This window comes from Papio anubis, chromosome 7, assembly GCF_008728515.1.
Source record: "Papio anubis isolate 15944 chromosome 7, Panubis1.0, whole genome shotgun sequence".
Lineage (NCBI taxonomy): Eukaryota > Metazoa > Chordata > Mammalia > Primates > Cercopithecidae > Papio > Papio anubis.
In genome coordinates this window covers 149,944,997-149,961,905 of record NC_044982.1, presented here as the reverse complement: position 1 = coordinate 149,961,905, position 16,909 = coordinate 149,944,997, and the positions used below count along the sequence as shown (strand labels likewise).

The 16,909-nt window shown below is 41.0% G+C and overlaps 1 protein-coding gene and 1 long non-coding RNA gene across 13 annotated transcripts in view; one reads left to right on the top strand and one right to left on the bottom strand.

The window, feature by feature from the left end:
* The window catches only part of MEIS2 (Meis homeobox 2), a 213,595-nt gene that overhangs the window by 132,996 nt on the left and 63,690 nt on the right, over positions 1 to 16,909 (bottom strand). For all 12 annotated transcript variants that reach the window (XM_017960498.2, XM_017960505.2, XM_017960504.2 and 9 more), the window contains exon 8: positions 14,463 to 14,608. In XM_017960498.2, the coding sequence (XP_017815987.1) occupies positions 14,463 to 14,608 (146 nt within the window). The remainder of the gene's footprint in view (positions 1 to 14,462; positions 14,609 to 16,909) is intronic.
* Positions 6,847 to 10,074, top strand: LOC103885747. The gene is made up of 2 exons (XR_649023.4): positions 6,847 to 6,935; positions 9,955 to 10,074. It is a non-coding gene; the product is annotated as an uncharacterized LOC103885747 (long non-coding RNA).

Below are 16,909 nucleotides of genomic sequence, written 5' to 3'. Positions count from 1 at the left end.
ATTCTTAGTTTCTACCAAATAAAAATTTTTTGCTGTTGATTTTTACATTTATTTGGTCCCAACCTTGGCCTCATAAGTAGCTGAAACTAAAGGTGCACACCAGCACACCCAGCTAATTTATTTATTTTTATTTTTTTGTAGAGATGGGGTGTCACTATGTTTCCCAGGCTGGTCTTGAAATCCTGAACTCAAGAGATCCTCCCACCTGTGTCTCCCAAAGTGCTGGGATTACAGGCATGAGCCACCACACCAGGCCAACACTGAACATTTTTTAAATGCTTACTAGTCATGCATATTTCTGCTTTTGTGAATGGACCTATTCGTCTTTTGACTTTTTATTCACTTCATTTTTTTTTCTTCTCTTTTTTTTTTTTGAGATGGAGTCTTGCTGTGTCACCCAGGTTGGAGTGCAGTGGCGTGATCTTGGCTCACTGCAACCTCCGTCTTCCAGGTTCAAGCAATTCTTCTGCCTCAGCCTCAGGAATAGGTGGGATTACAGGCACCTGCCAGCACGCCCGGCTAATTTTTGTATTTTTAGTAGAGACAGGGTTTCACCATCTTGGCCAGGTGGGTCTTGAACTCCTGACCTCGTGATACACCCTCCTCAGCTTCCCAAAGTGCTGGGATTACAGGTGTGGGCCACCATGCCTGGCCTACCTCATTTTTTTTCTTATTGATTTGTACGATGCTTCATTTATGAGGGACACTAATCCTTTGCCTGTTACATAATGTTACATATTTTTCCTAGTGTAGTGTTTTTCTTTCTTTTGTATATGGTGTTTTCTTAGCATTCAAAGGCTCTTAATTTTCATACATATGTAATTTAATCAATCACAATTTTTCTTTATAATTCCTTTGCTTTTACTCTCAAAACACGTCATTAAACAAAGGAAAGAGAAATAGTCATATCTACTTCAAAAAACTCTTTAAGTGTATATTTTGATGAAGACTACTGATTTTTTTTTTCTCAACTGACTTGAAGTGATGCCTTTAAAATTAGTAAATCGCTTCCTCTATTTGTGTTGATTTGTGAATTCTTATTTTGTTCAAATGATCATCGTGCCTATTGTGTTAGCCAGTGCCACGTCATGTAGCTTTATAATACATTTTAGTAATTCTCAGTGCACAAGCTTCCTCATTTTTCTTTTCCAAAAATATCTTGACTTTTCTTAGTTATTTTATTATTCACATGAACTGTAGGATTATTTTTCTGTCCCAGGAAAGACTATCTCCTTGGAATTTTTTGCTCACTGGTCTGTCATTTCAAAAACTGCTCTAACATCTTCCCTCTCCTCCTCTTGTTGATCTCACCCTTAGGTTTTTCTGCTTTAGTCCCTCTTGCTCTCTGGTTCTGAGCACTGCCTGAGAAAGGATGAGCTGATGTGCAGAGAGTCCATCCAGCCTGGCCCTCTTTGCTCCAAGGCTGCACTTCCGTGCCTTCCTAATTCACTCTCCACCACCCTCTCCATAGTTCCTAGTCATAAGTGAAGAGAAGCTTTTTCCTGAACTCCCTCAGCTTTCTTGCTCTCTTTACAAAATATGTCTGTTTCTCTGTACCTTCCCAGGTGTGCTTTGGCCCCCATCTTCACTGGCCTCCTTTTCTCCGCTTTTTTTTGTTGTTGTTGTTGGAGTTTTGCTTTGTCGCCCAGGCTGGAGAGCAGTGGCACTCAGCTCACTGCAACCTCCGCCCCCAGGGTTCAAGCAATTCTCCCGCCTCAGCCTCCTGATTAGCTGGGATTACAGGTGCCTGTCTAATTTTTGTATTTTCAGTAGAGATGGGGTTTCACTATGTTGGCCAGGCTGGTCTCAAACTCCTGATCTCAGGTGATCCACCTGCCTCGGCCTCCCAAAGTGCTGGGATTACAGGTGTGAGCCACTGCGCCTGTCCTGTCCTTGATCTTTCTACAGAATCCACTTCCTCTACTTTGAAACTCCTTCCTTCTTCACATGATCTGATTATGCTACTGGTCTGATGTCTTTATCTCTGCTCACTACTTTCTTTCTTCACCTCTTCATATATAGTCTTCAAAAAGACTCAAACCCCCTTCTCTCTCTGCACTGTCTCTTATTTTAACCTTTATTCAGTGCCATGGTTTCAAGTATTACCTCTACAAAGATTAGCTCCAACTCTCAAACTATAGTGCCACCATTTCCAACTTCCACAGAAGTTCACTCACTTGGCTATCTGGCTGGTGCATCTAAATCTAAGGCCTCTATATACCTTTAGAAGCTTTCCTCACTCTTCTTCCATTCATATTCTGTGCTTTAGTTTAACTGAGCAGTAACATCTGAAATCTCTGTATGTAGAATCAAAGAAAGCCTGATTAAACATCCAGATTGAAACTATCTTCAGGGGAAAAAAATCTCACTTATCTCTTGCTGCAATGAGACAATTCCATCTAGTACAGGATTTTGCCTTCCTTGGAATGGGCCTATGAGATCGCCATTTAGGGATGTAAAACTATTCTTCCCCACCAGCTTGGCCAGGATGAAAAATGGCATGCTGATGGACCAGATAATTCTCAGGATGAAGAGTTTAGGGACAAAGAACAAAGATGCCCAAACTCCCAACCAGCTTGTTCCAAAGCTGTAATAACACAAGTGACAATACGTTTATTGCGAAGTTAGTTTGCAGTCTTCCAGTTCTTTCTCTTAAGTTTGAGTGTACAAATTCCAAAAGTTACTTTGACTCATACTGCCACAAAGAAATGGTCTGTCAGGTATTTTGCCTTTCTCCTTGCACGTGTGCTATCTGTAGGATTTGATCCCTGTTCCAGACTTAGGGCAAAAGAAACAAGTGCAATACTTGTCTTTGAAGAATGTTTCACCCACATCCAAGTTCAGGTTTCAAGGAGCTATGACAGAACAAACTATTTCAATGGATGATATGAAAACATTAAAAGACACCATTTTACAGTTGCACAGTATTTTGTCCTTTTCAGAAGGCTATTTCTAATCTTAGCTAACGCTCAAAACAATGAGGTGAGAAAATGAGCACTCCGATAAATTAAATGACTTGCCCAAAATAATCCAGCGAGCAAAAGGCTGTGCTAAGACTAGGACACTGGTCAAGTCTTCAATTTGGTATTAACTCCACTGCTTCTGGTATATGTATAACCTTATAAATGGTAGAGATTTCTTTCACCATGCCCTGAAACGTTTGCTTTTATCAACACAGAGAGTTAACAGATTGTCCTCACTATCTAAAGGTAGGAAAGTCACATTTTCTGAAACGAATTACAGACATTTCTATTGTCTGCTCCAACCACAGAGGTCCAACCATAGAGACATGAGAATGTAAGCATATCTCTTTTTATGTAACTGATTATATATACATTTTAAATAAGCAGGGAGGTATTTGGAATAGCCATGGACAAAAGGGTACAAGTACATAAGGACCAAAGAGCATTAAATCACTTTTCTGTCAAACTCACTCTGCAAAAAAAAAAAAGAAAAAAAAAATCAAAAACTTTAGAGGATTTCCAGACTGGCAACAAAGGTCATATTAAAAACTAATGCCTTTTCACATGATCATATTTAATTACACTTAAGTGTTTCACTAGAAAACATAAAACCTTCAGGACTGAGCTCTAAGAGCGGTTTTTATCAAAGTGCCATCAGGTAATCCATGAGATTTTGCTACACAGTTCTAAATTTATGGCTTCCCAGAAACTAACAGAAAAACTGAGCCTATAATTGAATAATAATGACCCCCTGTTCCCATGTTCTCTTACTACTTTTTTAAAAAAATCACTGTGAGGAAGGGTTTAAAACAAGTATAGCAACTCATGAGCTGCCTGCAGGTATCTTGAAACACTGAAATGGAACCTATAACTTTTCACCATGGGGAAAAAAATAAGGTTGCTTTTATAGAGAGTTCCAATGTGTCACCAAATCTACAGGCAATAATCCAGCATTCATCTTTTCTATCGATAAAAGCCTTTTTCCTTTTAAAAGACTAGTGTAGCACCACCCCGGTACACTAGGGTTGTTTTTTGTCAGCATACGATGGGATCACACCATGTACTCTGGGTAAGAAAAAAGCCATTTTCCAATTGTAGTGTGGCCTGAGTCATGGGAATATACTTTTCTAAATTATTACAGAATTGCCAAATACTTCCAAGACAAAATTAATTCTGGAATATTTGTGATTGCAGGAGTATGATGCAAGAAGTAAAATAAAATCTAGACAGTTATATTATAATGTGATAACGGAGGTATTTAAATTAACAGCAGCAATAAGATTTGATGCTGGGATTAACAAGAGGAGAACTTCATTATCTGGCTATGTCAGGCAAATCAGGTATCAGCAAATTTGGCGGGGGGAGAGTGGTGGCTGGAAGGAAACTAATTAGTGGCCGATGTTAATTTTCTATAATGCTCAGAATAACTAGATAATAATATTCTCTTCATTTCTTGTCATTGCAGAATCCCACGACAATATCTCTTGAGTTGTAATTTTTTGTGTGTGGACAATCAAGTCAGATTCAACAAATATTCCTGTTATCTATTATAACCAAGAAGTAAAACTATAGTTTAAGAAAAATTATCTGCCATTATATTGTGACTTGACAACTTATCCACTATTAGATAAAAACAACTTAAATTAGTTCTGGCAGATTTGGGACTTGGCAGTTCAGAATATGAATAGCAAATGTAAAAGCATGAAAATGGCATGACTATTATGTTTTAAGAGGATAATACACCTTTAAAGGGTGCCAGTGACTATTCTGCATACTGTAAACAACTGCTGCCAATCAATTTGGAAAGTGGCACACAGCACATAAATGGAAGAAGGCAAATTCCATTCAACCAACCTAATGCTTCCTACCCAAGTCACTATTTCTTAACAGGAGAAATGGGGCTGGATATTATCTTTACACTTCATAATCTGTTCCAAATTGCAAAAACAGACTACAGCCTGGAGAAGGCAGGACATTTCCAGGAGTCCTCTGAAATCTGTGCAGCAACACTCTCTAAAATCGAAATTAGTCTTGAACGTTAAGGTCATCTGATGACCCTATCCTGCAGCAAAGCTGAGGGACAGTCAGTGTTCTCATAACCCAGTCAACTTACCCTGTAATTCCCAGTCCCTCCACTTCTCCATGGAATATACTTGCAAACTGTGGTCATGTGGAACGAAGAAATGGAAATTTTCTCTATGATCTGAATGAATATTCAGGGATTTCACTAAATAGCATTTAATGGCACTCTATTCTTGGAGTTTTTAAATAGCTGAATATTCAATATGCACATGCCTTCTATGTTCCTTTATTCAAGGGTCCTCAATTCCCCATCTCCTTGAATTCTTTAACATATTTTTAAACAATTATACTTCGAGTGATATTTTATGAAACTGAGTGCTCAACTTTGAGCTAATAATTATTTTGGTTTCTTTTTGACGGTCATTTAATAAGCCTTTCATTCTTCAATCTTTTCATTCAATTCCTTTTTTTTAAGTAGACTTTATTTTTTTAGACCAGTTTTAGATTCATAGCAAAACTGAGAGGAAGGTACAGAGATTTCCCATAAATCCCTGGCCCCACACATGTATAGCCTCCCCATTATCAACACCCTCTACTGGAGTAGTACATTTGTAACAACTGATGAACCTACATTGACACATCATAATCACCCAGACTCCATTAGGGTTCACTCTTGGTGTTGTACATTCTGTGGGTTTGGACAAATGTATAATGACACGTATCCACTATCATAGTATCATCCAGAGTAGTTTGGCTGCACTAAAAACTCTGTGTTCTGCCTATCAATTACCTATTTTTAAAATGTATCTGTCAGTTAGTAGCTCATAATCTGGGAGGTAAGTTTCTCAGTCTATCTGAGGTGAACCTCTTTTTAAACAGGATTGTCTGATGTACTTTGAAATGTCTTGACATGTCTTAAAATGTTTTTGCATTGAGGAGGAGACTATGCATTTCATGACCCCCATGAAAAGCCATTGCACCACCACTGTTCCGGGGACTTTACCACCGTGTCACTCAGGACCATGTGAACAAAGGCTGCTGAATCTCAAACACATCACGCTTTCCACGCAGAAGCCCTCATAATCCAATTCAAAACACCAAATTGGGACTACGAGTAAAAGGTTATGACATAGCAATATGCAATTTTTCCCCCTCAAGAGAGACAAAGTAAATTCAGTTGCAATTTTCTTTCTTCTAGAGGAGCTTCTAGGATCCAACACAACATTAAATTTTTGGCCTGTCTCTTTAATTTGAGAAATTGTAAAAACGACAACAGATGGCACACAGAATTGACTTATGTCCTCTATTCTTTACTGAAGAAGGAAGTGCAGAGAAACTTTGATAAAGGCAGAAGCTACAGTATGCAGGTCACTATTAAAATTATCTGGTGGCTCTTTGGACAGCCAGCATCAGAACACTCAAGCTTTCATCTTTAGACATTCTTTAAAACTAACCAACACTGTTGTAGGTTGCCACTGGTGATCACAGCTCCAGCGCTCAGCACTCTCCCATCCCAATAAGGACATGATGGATGTGCCATTAGCTCTGAACCTCAGCAACCTCTGAAATTACCCTTCTGCCCACCCCTATCTCCCATCCCCACCCCTCAAAATTATTATGAAATAGGAAGAACACTCAAGCTTACAGTTAATTGGAAACATTGCAAAAGAAGAGGAATGCTTAGGACAGCATGTCCACGGGAAAATAAATTCACCCAGCATTGTTGTTTAATGCATTGTGACATCATTTCCTGAAATTAAACAGAGATGACACCAGTTCAGACGATCTCTAGTATAAGATTCCATTCAAATAATTCACAGATGTTTTCTCCTGGCAAGCAGGAAAACAATGCAAAGGCTAAGGCTAGGGGCGGCCCCACTATGCTGCATGTTTGTGGGAAGCTCTCTCTGCTGGTGCTTTCAGCTGTGTGTTCTGCATGTGCATTTCCACGTAAGTATTTCTTAGGTGCCTCACTTGTATGCATGTGAACATTTGCAGCTCTGAATATGAGAAAGACCATCTCTTACTGTATAACTAAGGTCAACATTTCCTATTTGGTATTCATTTGGCTCATAGCTATCTGTATTATGTAGACCAGTCTCAGAATCATGAAGGCCCTAATTTCTAAGCAGAAATAACTAATGTCCATGAAATACTGATTCAATTAACCATCCAAGATCCTTAAAAGATGTCTAATGATAGAAATGATCACAGTGTCTCCAGGGATACATTTGTGGAAATGGACAAGTGGAGAAATTGGGGGTGGAGGATGAAAGAGGTGGGCAGCACTCTACCTCTAACCCTTGGTGATTACATAAGATCCGAGCGGTCTCAAGCAGCTGGAAAGCCAAGCACACAACCAGAAGACCAGAATACCTGACATTTGTGCAGCACATTACAGTTTATAAACTGACTACATCATTTGACCCACACAGCAACCCAGTCAGCTAAGGCGGGCAGATAACTTTCATTTTGATGGTAAGAAATAGGTTCAGAGAGGTTGAATAATATCACAGGGTTCACACCTAAGGCTTCTAAGTTCACAGTTGGTGATCCCTTTTTTATAAACCATTATCATGGCCAAGTGCTGTGGCTTGCACCTATAGCACCTATAATCCCAGCACTTTGGGAGGCTGAGGTGGGAAGATCAGTTGAGGCCACAAGTTCAAGACCAGCCTGGGCAACATAGCAAGATGCCATCTCTACAATCAATCAGTCAATCAACAAAAAATAATAAAAACCATAACATGCTATCTTGCAGACAGCCCAGACTTTCACACTCTAAGCAAGATGGCAACTCTATAGTCTGTTCATATCCTGGAAGACAGATGGTGAAAGAGAGCTTTCTCTCCCAAAAGTAGCCCCACTGGAGACATTCTGAACTACTCCATAGCCCGTTTCTTCTCCACCTTCCACCCCATCCCTGAAGGCTCACTAGGACGCTCTGGCTTTCACTGACACCAGGACTCTCTGATGCTATCACCTAGCTTCAACAAGCAGCCACCGAATGTTAACATGGATTTCGAAAAGCAGAATGTAGAGCGTGTTCTCTCCTGCTGAGGGGTATTTCAGGTTTTTTTTCTTTTTTCAGGATGGAGTACAGTGGCATAATCTCCACTCACTGCAACCTCTGCCTCCCAGGCTCAAGCAATTCTTGTACCTCAGCCTCCCCAGTAGCTGGGACTATAGGCGCATGCCAACACACCTGGCTAATTTTTGTATTTTTAGTAGAGATGAGGTTTCACCATGTTGCCCAGGCTGGTCTTGAACTCCTGGCCTTAAGCAGTCCACCCTCCTTGGCCTCCCAAAGTGCTAGGATTACAGGCGTGAGCCACCACCCCCAGCCTGGATATTATTATTTTTTTTTTTTCTTTGAGACAGGGTCTCACTTTGTCACCCAGCCTGGAGTGCAGTGCCATGATCATGGCTCCATGCAGCCTTTAACTCCTGGGCTCAGGTGATCCTACCACCTCATACTCCCAAGCAGCCAGGACCACAGGCATGCACCACCATGCCCAGAAATTTAAAAAAAATTATAGAGATGGGGTACTGCTATGTTGTCTAGGCTGGTCTCAAACTCCTGAGCTTCAGGCATTCCTCCCACCTCAGCCTCCCAAAGTGCTGGGGTTACAGGCACAAGCCACTGCACTGGCCATATTTGGGATCTGTTTGGCAAAACCCGGTCTCTCCATTGCTACAATCCCAGGAACAAATGTGGTAACTTTGGATGTCCAGGTCCATTGGCCAAAGCCTTTTGCTAGCCATTTAACTGGATTAAAATAAGAATTATAGTTACTTTATATTATGTACTTATTATATGAATCAGACACAGGGCTGAGCACTTTACATTATTTCACTTAATCCTTAAAATAACCCTACTAGGTGGAACTAGAATTATTCTTCCTCTACAGATATGAAAAATGAGGCTCAGAGAGGGTAATGGCTCAAGATCAAAAATCTACTGCGTTGCAGATTCCAGGCCCTGTGCTCTTAACCTCGACACTGGGCTGCCTCATTTAAGAAAGAAGCCATCTGGATCTGCACAAGATAAAGAGAACTAGTCAAAGGGCAAAATAGTCTAAGTCTCTCTGTTTCTCTTTTTCCCTCCCTCTTTCCCTCCTCCTTTGCATGTGTGTGTGTGTGTGTGTGTGTGTGTACATTACAATAACAAATTTAAGATGACTAAGTTTAATGTCATATGGTCTTGATGAATTCAGTGGAGAGACAGGTTCCTCTACCATAACATGGAACTGAATATACTTATAACTTGGGTGCACTGTCTCTGTAGGATGATATCCTTTACAGCCCATTTTTATTACCAAACCCAGGCCTTTACAAAATCCCATAAGACGGATTGTAATAGGCAAGCAGTAAAATGAGTAAACACCTGAGAGGTGGGCTTCATCCATCTCCCCAACCCCCGGAGGTATGAAGAGGGGACATATCTTTGTCATGAACGAAAGGCAGAGGTTTTAGAATCTGTAGTTTCAAGGCGGCTGCATACATAATATTATATCACTTTTTTTGTGTGTGGCTGGGTTTCATTCTGTTGCTTACGCTGGAGTGCAGTGGTTCCATCCTAGCTCACTGCAACCTCAAACTCCTGGGCTCAAATGATCTTCCCACCTTGGCCTTCTGAGTAGCGGGGACCACAGGCATGGGTGCACCACACCCGGCTAAATTTTTATTGGTTTGTAGAGATGGGATCTCATTATGTTGCCCAGGCTGGTGTCAAACTCCTAGCCCCAAGCGATCCTCCTGCCTCGGCTTATGTCACTTTTAAAAGTAAAATTTGCTTCTGATTCTGTCACACACATCTTTGAAAGAAGTCCCACATCTCCTAAGTGTGAGCTTTATCCCTATGTTTTCAAATAAGAAGACCTTCAGCCAGAAATTGGTATGAGCAAGCAGTGTCTTTGTATGTGAGCACTTCCTGTTTCTATTCCATGATCAAATATATTATTTGCAGCACAACTGGAGGAGCTCTTGAAGGTGGCAAGTGGAGGTGCCCAAGGGCCTAATTGAGCACACTAAGGGCTTCTTGGCGTGGAGGAGTTTTTTCATGGTTATGAATAAACCGTCAGCCTGGGTATTATTGCTTGCTGTTTCTTTCTTTATCTTTGAAGTCAAATAAAAACAGTTGTAATGGCAGGCTTACTTTTATGATATCATAATCTCCATGTGCTAGCAAAAGGAATGTACTTCTCTAGGATTTCCCTAAGTTTTTGTCTGTTTGTTTGTTCGTTTTGCCATTGGGTACTTTCCAGCAAAGGCACACACATTTCCAAGAGATTCTTTCTTCAATCTTCACGGAATTTCTTAGCTTGAGAAGTTGGGCAGAGCCATCAACCAACGGAAGAGGGTAATGGTATACACAAAGTTTTTTGCTAGTTGAATTTCTAAAAATATATAGACAGATTTATTTTGTTAAAATTATTGTGAACTTTTTTAGAGGGGATTTTTCTAAGGGGCATTTTGAAAATAGATAGTTAGAAACTAAAAATTTGAGGCTAATTATGAATATTTAGCCCCAGATGAAGCAAATTCAGAATGCTTAATTCTGACTATGGAAACCGTTTATCAAATCACTCGATTTTTTTAAATGCCACTTTGGACTTTGTTTAAATATTTTCCTCAGCGTAATCAATTAGTGCAAGTTTGTTACCTTTTCCCCTAAAGCTGGTGGTGCAAAGGAATTTGAGAGATTGTTTGAACTGTTACAGTTGGAGTGGAACTTGTTCTTGCAAGAAAACTGAGGGTGAATGATTTTTGTCATATTGAGACTAAGACTTCACAATTGCTACAGTTGGCCTTTGTGGAGGTAGGTTTTTTTCCACCTCTGGGCCTTTTGAGGTATTCAGAATAGGTGACAATAGCTTGCAGTTGAGAACATATGTAGAAAGACCCCTGTGGCTTATTGGGAAAAGTTGCTCCACGCTGGTTGGGTGTTTGGGAAAAAAAAATACAACCAGAGTTCTTTTATGTTCTGCTAGTTAATGAATGCATGAATGTCAAAATGGGCCAATGGCCCATTCAGGGGGCAAAGCCTCAGCAGCCCCCTTCTTTAAGAACACATCCTGAGATGCAAAATACATTTGCTTAACAAATTAAAATAATGAGATAATTCAATTAGCTTCTTTTTTAAAAAAGAAAGAAAAAAGGGTACATCGGGGATTATTGTAATACAAGAACAGGTCACACTGCACAAAAGGGAACAAACCAGTTTGAAATAATGTTAAAGAGACTAATAATGGAGAAATGCATATTGAATCATGCACTTGTAAAGAAATTTACATGAAATAATAATTTAGACTGCATCTACTTTCAGGGAGCTAGAGCCAACATTTCACTTTGAAAGTTGAAATTAATTAAATGACAGAAAAATATAGTGGGGCATCTCCAGTTCCAAGGACTTCCTCATGCCTGTTAGTGCATGTAAGAAAAGAAATCTAAATTAACATGTCGCTAGTTAGGGGTCTCTATTCTTGGTTTCTGAGCTCAGAATTACAGCTGAGTAAATCTTTCAGCTCATTAAAGATTGGAAAGTAAAAGTTTTACAGGACCATTCTCATCAAAGTTACTGAACCTCTTCTCTGCAGTGGGGTGAAGTGTGGATGAAGAAGGAAAACATTTTCAAAGAGCAAGCAGAGGAGAATTTCCTACAACTACCAGGGAGGTGCAGAAAAGGCAGGGGAGCGGCACCGAGAGAAAGATGGGAGACAAAGCCAGTGGGAGAAAGTAATGAAAGGGGCATGTTGTGAAGGTCAGGAGAGAAATAAAGCACTTAGTGAAAAGGAAAAGCAACGAGAAAGGGGAAAAGAGAGGAAAGAATGACCCATGAGGCTGGGACAGGGCATTGCTCTGACTAAATGTCCTTGAGCAGAACCAAAAGCCAGGAGCATGGGAAAGGAGGTGATCCATCCTGCAACGCGTCCCTCTCATTTGAAAAACGGGGAAACAGAAGGTCCAGGGAACTGAATGGACTTAACTGAGGTTCAGCCAGTACAGAGGATCACGGAGCGTGAATGCAGACTTCCCAACTCCCCCAGCTTAGGCTATTTGAGTCCTCTCTCCCCACCCGAGGACAGGCAGTCATTAAAAATTAGAGTTGGACAGAGAATTCTGCACAAAGCCTTGCATACATTCAACCAGATGAAAGCACTCTCGAGGTGAGTACAAGCCCTTACCGTTGGTTCGCAGCACAGCAGAGTTACAACAAGTGCCCAGAAATAACCGGCCACCCACAACTCTCAGTCTGTGGCCATGGTGCCTGCTGGGTGCTGTCCTGGCCAGGGAGGTGGGAGATAAGGCATCAAGGGCTGCTGACACTCCCCACGTGAGATTCAACTCATGAAACACAGGTGTAAGGCTTTCTATATTTGGAAAGGTTAGGGTAGCACGGAGCTTTCAAAACAAGAAAAGAAAACAGCACTTGCCTTCTCCGTATTTCTCCCCTGTGACTGAGCGTATTGATGGTGGAGACTGTGAGATCTCTATGCAACTGGTAAAGGTGATCGTCATTTTGGCAAAGTCATTGTAATGTGGAAAAATCGCAGAGTCGGCGGCTTGGAAGGCTTGGGTCCTTGTCTCAGCTTGACCTTCAGCTAGTAACTCCCCTTTCTGAGTCTCTGTTTCCTCATCTATAAACAGAGCAGCTGCATTCTCTAAGGTTCTACTGTTCTCTGACATGGGTTTTGATGACAGAGAGGTTGAAAACACACGTAGCTGTTTGCTTGGAAAGCAGCTGTTGAAGTGTTTATTTTCGACCAAGAAAGACCAATGGAGGAAGACAGAGGGAGCGAACCAAACAGGTGAGCTGGTCAGGAGAAGGCAGCTGGCCTGTCATCCGCAGCTACACTGCCTTTCTTAGTTGCTACTCTAACCAAACCAACCCCTCCCCTCACACTCACTCGACTTCCAAATTAAAAACATTTTACAGGTTAGTAAATCTCCAGCTGAGGTGATGTAGCAAAGAACAGCTGTGAAGTAATTTTGATAATGATGAGAATAATAACCACATGGCAAGGTTCAGGGCTTTGCTGTTGCAGCTTCAGTGCTCCTGAATAGATAAAAGTGATTAAATACTCCTGATTATCCCTGACCAATATGTAATGGATTTACAGCCCTTTCAATTAGTCAGTATTTGCTTAGGACTCATTATTTTGTCTTTGGTTAAGTAATCAGCCCAGAGACCGCATGTTCTGTCTAATTCCTCTGAGCCGAGTCAGTACAGGGCCCTGACCTTTGAAATGGCCATAGCTGCAAGGCAAGAATAACCACTACCACGGCAGCCTCGTTGGTTCTCCCAGCTAATCCTGACACCACAGGCCGGATCGATACACCTTAGTTTGCTACTAATGTCCTTACATCAAAATGGCCGATTTAGGAATGTGAATCTATCACTTTTCCCTCCCCACCACCGCTCCACCCCTTGCCCTTTGCAGCTCTGCAAGAAGAGCAGATCAGCCACCACCACCATAAATAAAAGTGGAACCTTGTCCTGGACCCATGACACTGTAACTAATGTCATTCAGCATGGCAACACACAAGTTGGATAATCAAAGAAGACCTTCAGCTTTCAATGTGTTACTCTATTTTTAAGTATTAGCCTAAATGAATGGCCTGAAAACAATATTATAGCAAGAAGCATCCTCTGAAATTTTTACTGGTTTCCCAGAATTTCCAAATGAACAGTAAAATATAAGCATGCCTAGTTTCTCTGTAAAAATATATTGTATTTTTTTGGTCATGAGAGTCTTAGAGTCAACAGTATGTATCCACACATACAAGGATCGCAAACAGGAAGATAAAGATAAATTGTTACTTTTAAAATGTTGCACATAGTAAAACCGTTTCCAGAAGTGAATATGGTTAGCTTTTAAGATAATGGACTTGAGCAGCTAAAAAAGAATCTTTAATGTCCACCTTGCAAACAAAGGCATTATAGCACCTATAACCCTTCTGAATTTGTCATATAAATACATGATATATTTGTAAACTGCTTCAGCAATTAAAGCTGCACCTGATACTGTGAGCTTGGACATGCACGTGGCAAGGTGCTTTTTTTTTTTTTTTTGCCTCCTAGAGGAGACGGCTTTCGTTAATAGTGTAATCAGCAATGTTTATGGATTTGTAAGCTCCTTACAGCCATTTCCCTTGGTTGCTTTGCATTATCTGAAGTTGCTCTCACACTTTTAGCATAAATAACAAATTTACTTATATATGCTGTTTAGGGTCTTAGATCATTTTAAATAAAGTCCATTCCCGGCTTCTTAAAAACCTGCTACTTTCTAGAGGGTGTTCTTTGGATGGTAATAGTTGATTAAAAAAAAAAAAAAACTTAACTACTCTGTTAGTCATCAGATTTCAAGAATAAGAAAATAGGCACCTTAGTTTAAAAAAAAATCTGTGTGAGACCGTATAACTTGCTAGCAAAACAACAAACACTATTTTTTTTTCTCTTTCATCTTGACTTACTGTGAGATGCTGGAAGAGCCATGCTCTCATGATATTTGTTGCTACTTTGGGGAAAATGCCTCTTTTCTTCTGGCGTTTTTTGTCCTTATCCGGATCATCATCGTCACCTGTACCAGGTGAAGCTACACTGTTGTCTAAACCATCCCCTAGTAGAAAGAAATAAAAATACATTAGAGAAAACATCGCAAGGGTGCCAACCACAAGTGCAGCTAATGATGAGCTCAGCTAAGCTTGTTGAAAGAAATCCATTAAGCGGGTATATTCTCTTTCATTAAAGTATAATTGGAGACACAAATATGTAAAAGACAAAATTAAACCAGGCCTCTTCAAATGTTAATTTTGTGTGTCTCACACTTGCCCATATCATTAATTCAATTATAATTGTGCACTTGACACAGTGCAGTAGCTCTTTGTCAATTATGGAATCCAATGTGGGAAAACGCCATCAGAAAACCCATTCAGTGGAAACGCATCCCCATGCCCAGAGTGAACACATACTGTAGGGTAATCAAGTTAAATGTTCTGTAGTCTATATATTCTAGGCTGCCTGCATAGGTGACAGTAACTGTGTCACTGTTCATTGCACATAACGCACTGCCTGCTCTGCCCCTCCTAGAGCTGTCACCTCCTAAGCACGCACATTCGCGCACTTCTCATATGACCCTGCACTCGGCATTTGCATGACATGAAAACTTTTTAGCTCTCTGCACCACTGATCATTATCATGAAAAAAAAAAGATACACATCAAGGTACAGTGCTCACTTAATCAGAAGTTTCTATCAACATCTTTCTCTTCTGTGCTTTTCTCTGGCATTAATTGTGCATTAGCAAAAATCATTTACTTTTAACAGTCATAGTTATTTTTTCTTGCCCTCCGGCAAAAATGCCTTGAAAGCCTGCCTGGAGGGCATCTAAATTATGTATCTGAAAAACTCTTCTGGCAAGGCATTGCAGGACCCCTACTTTCTTAAAATTCATACGAGCACGTCTTCCTGTTTTGGGGAAGGCATCAATCAAGAGCAGCAATATATGCCATATCCCTACATTAATATTTGAACTAATAACTTTAAAAAAAGGAAAGAAACAAGATCCGACTTGTGGCATAATCAAATGCAAAATAAATGAAGAATACGGGGACAGCACTGGGGCTTTCTAGATGGCTGTGTTTTCCTTGCACATCATTAGCCTGAAGCCACACGAAAGAGGAAAACAGAGAAGTGGAGAGTTTATGCTCCCTGCTGGTGTTTAAGAAGCCAGGGTCCTGGAAGGACATCTGGGAATTGCACTGAGATGGGGGTTTTTGTAATTTAAGAATAGACATTCATTAGCAGTAAATGCCATAAATCCCATGCTAAGTAAAAACCTTGTCCAAGAAAGCCTAAAACAATAAACTCTGTGCTCAATGTAGCCTGAGCTGGATGCTCTGTAGCTTTCTGAGGAATACTAGAGAGCCACCAGCTCCTTCCCAGACGTGCTCCCTCCTCTCGGACTGTGCTACAGCACAGCCATCCCGCCCACTGGGCCACTTGCCTTCTAACTTCTGGGTCTGCTCTGTGGGCTTCCCTGTACCTGTTCTTTTCCTTTCTTGCCAAGAAACCCTCAACCTTCTTTGACCAGAGAAGCAGAAAAGCCACAGCAAAGAGCTGGCAGATTAATTTTATTGACATTTCCATTTTCACTGCAATGCGATCCCCTCCATCACATGGGAGAGATGACCCTCACTATTTACAGACTGACAGGCCACTTCATTACAACCACCCTGCCCCAAGGCAAAGCAGCTCCCTTCCATCTGCCCAAACACTAGAGCATGACCCCGAAGTTGCTGTTCTCTTTTTCTTTGCCTTCTGTGATGATAAAAATAAAAGGGGGGGACCCCATATAGTCAAAGAACGAATCAGTAGACAGCGAAACAAAAGGCGTTTGACTCTTTCAATACTGGATATACAGAGTCTAGTTTTCATCTGGCATCCTCCCTGCACACCCATGTACACCAGGGTGTCGCCTGGACAAGGAGACACACACACATACAAGCACACCCAAGCTCATGCAGGGACACGTGCACACGCTTTCCACCATGCCAAGGAACTGCTGCAAGGCAAATTCTCACCCACACTAATGGCTTCTGACTGCTCCTTGGCAACCCTAGCATTTTAACCTGGGTGGATGTGCTCTCCAAAATACAGACACTGGCGCGATCTCATCAGCTGTTCATGTGACACAGATGGAGAGTGGCTATTAGGAGCCAGGCAGTGGGCCTTGGGGATCTGAGGTGCTGTTCTGTAGCCTGAGGCGATTTTGAAAAGCAGTACCCGGAGATGAGGAAAAAAAATCCACACTGCAAGTGCAAGTTTGAAGTCAGTCAGTCTGTCTGTCTACCTACCATGGATAAAGATATCTTTGTCTGTTAATATGAAATCTATGTAGGCTATCTGAATGTACATTTCAG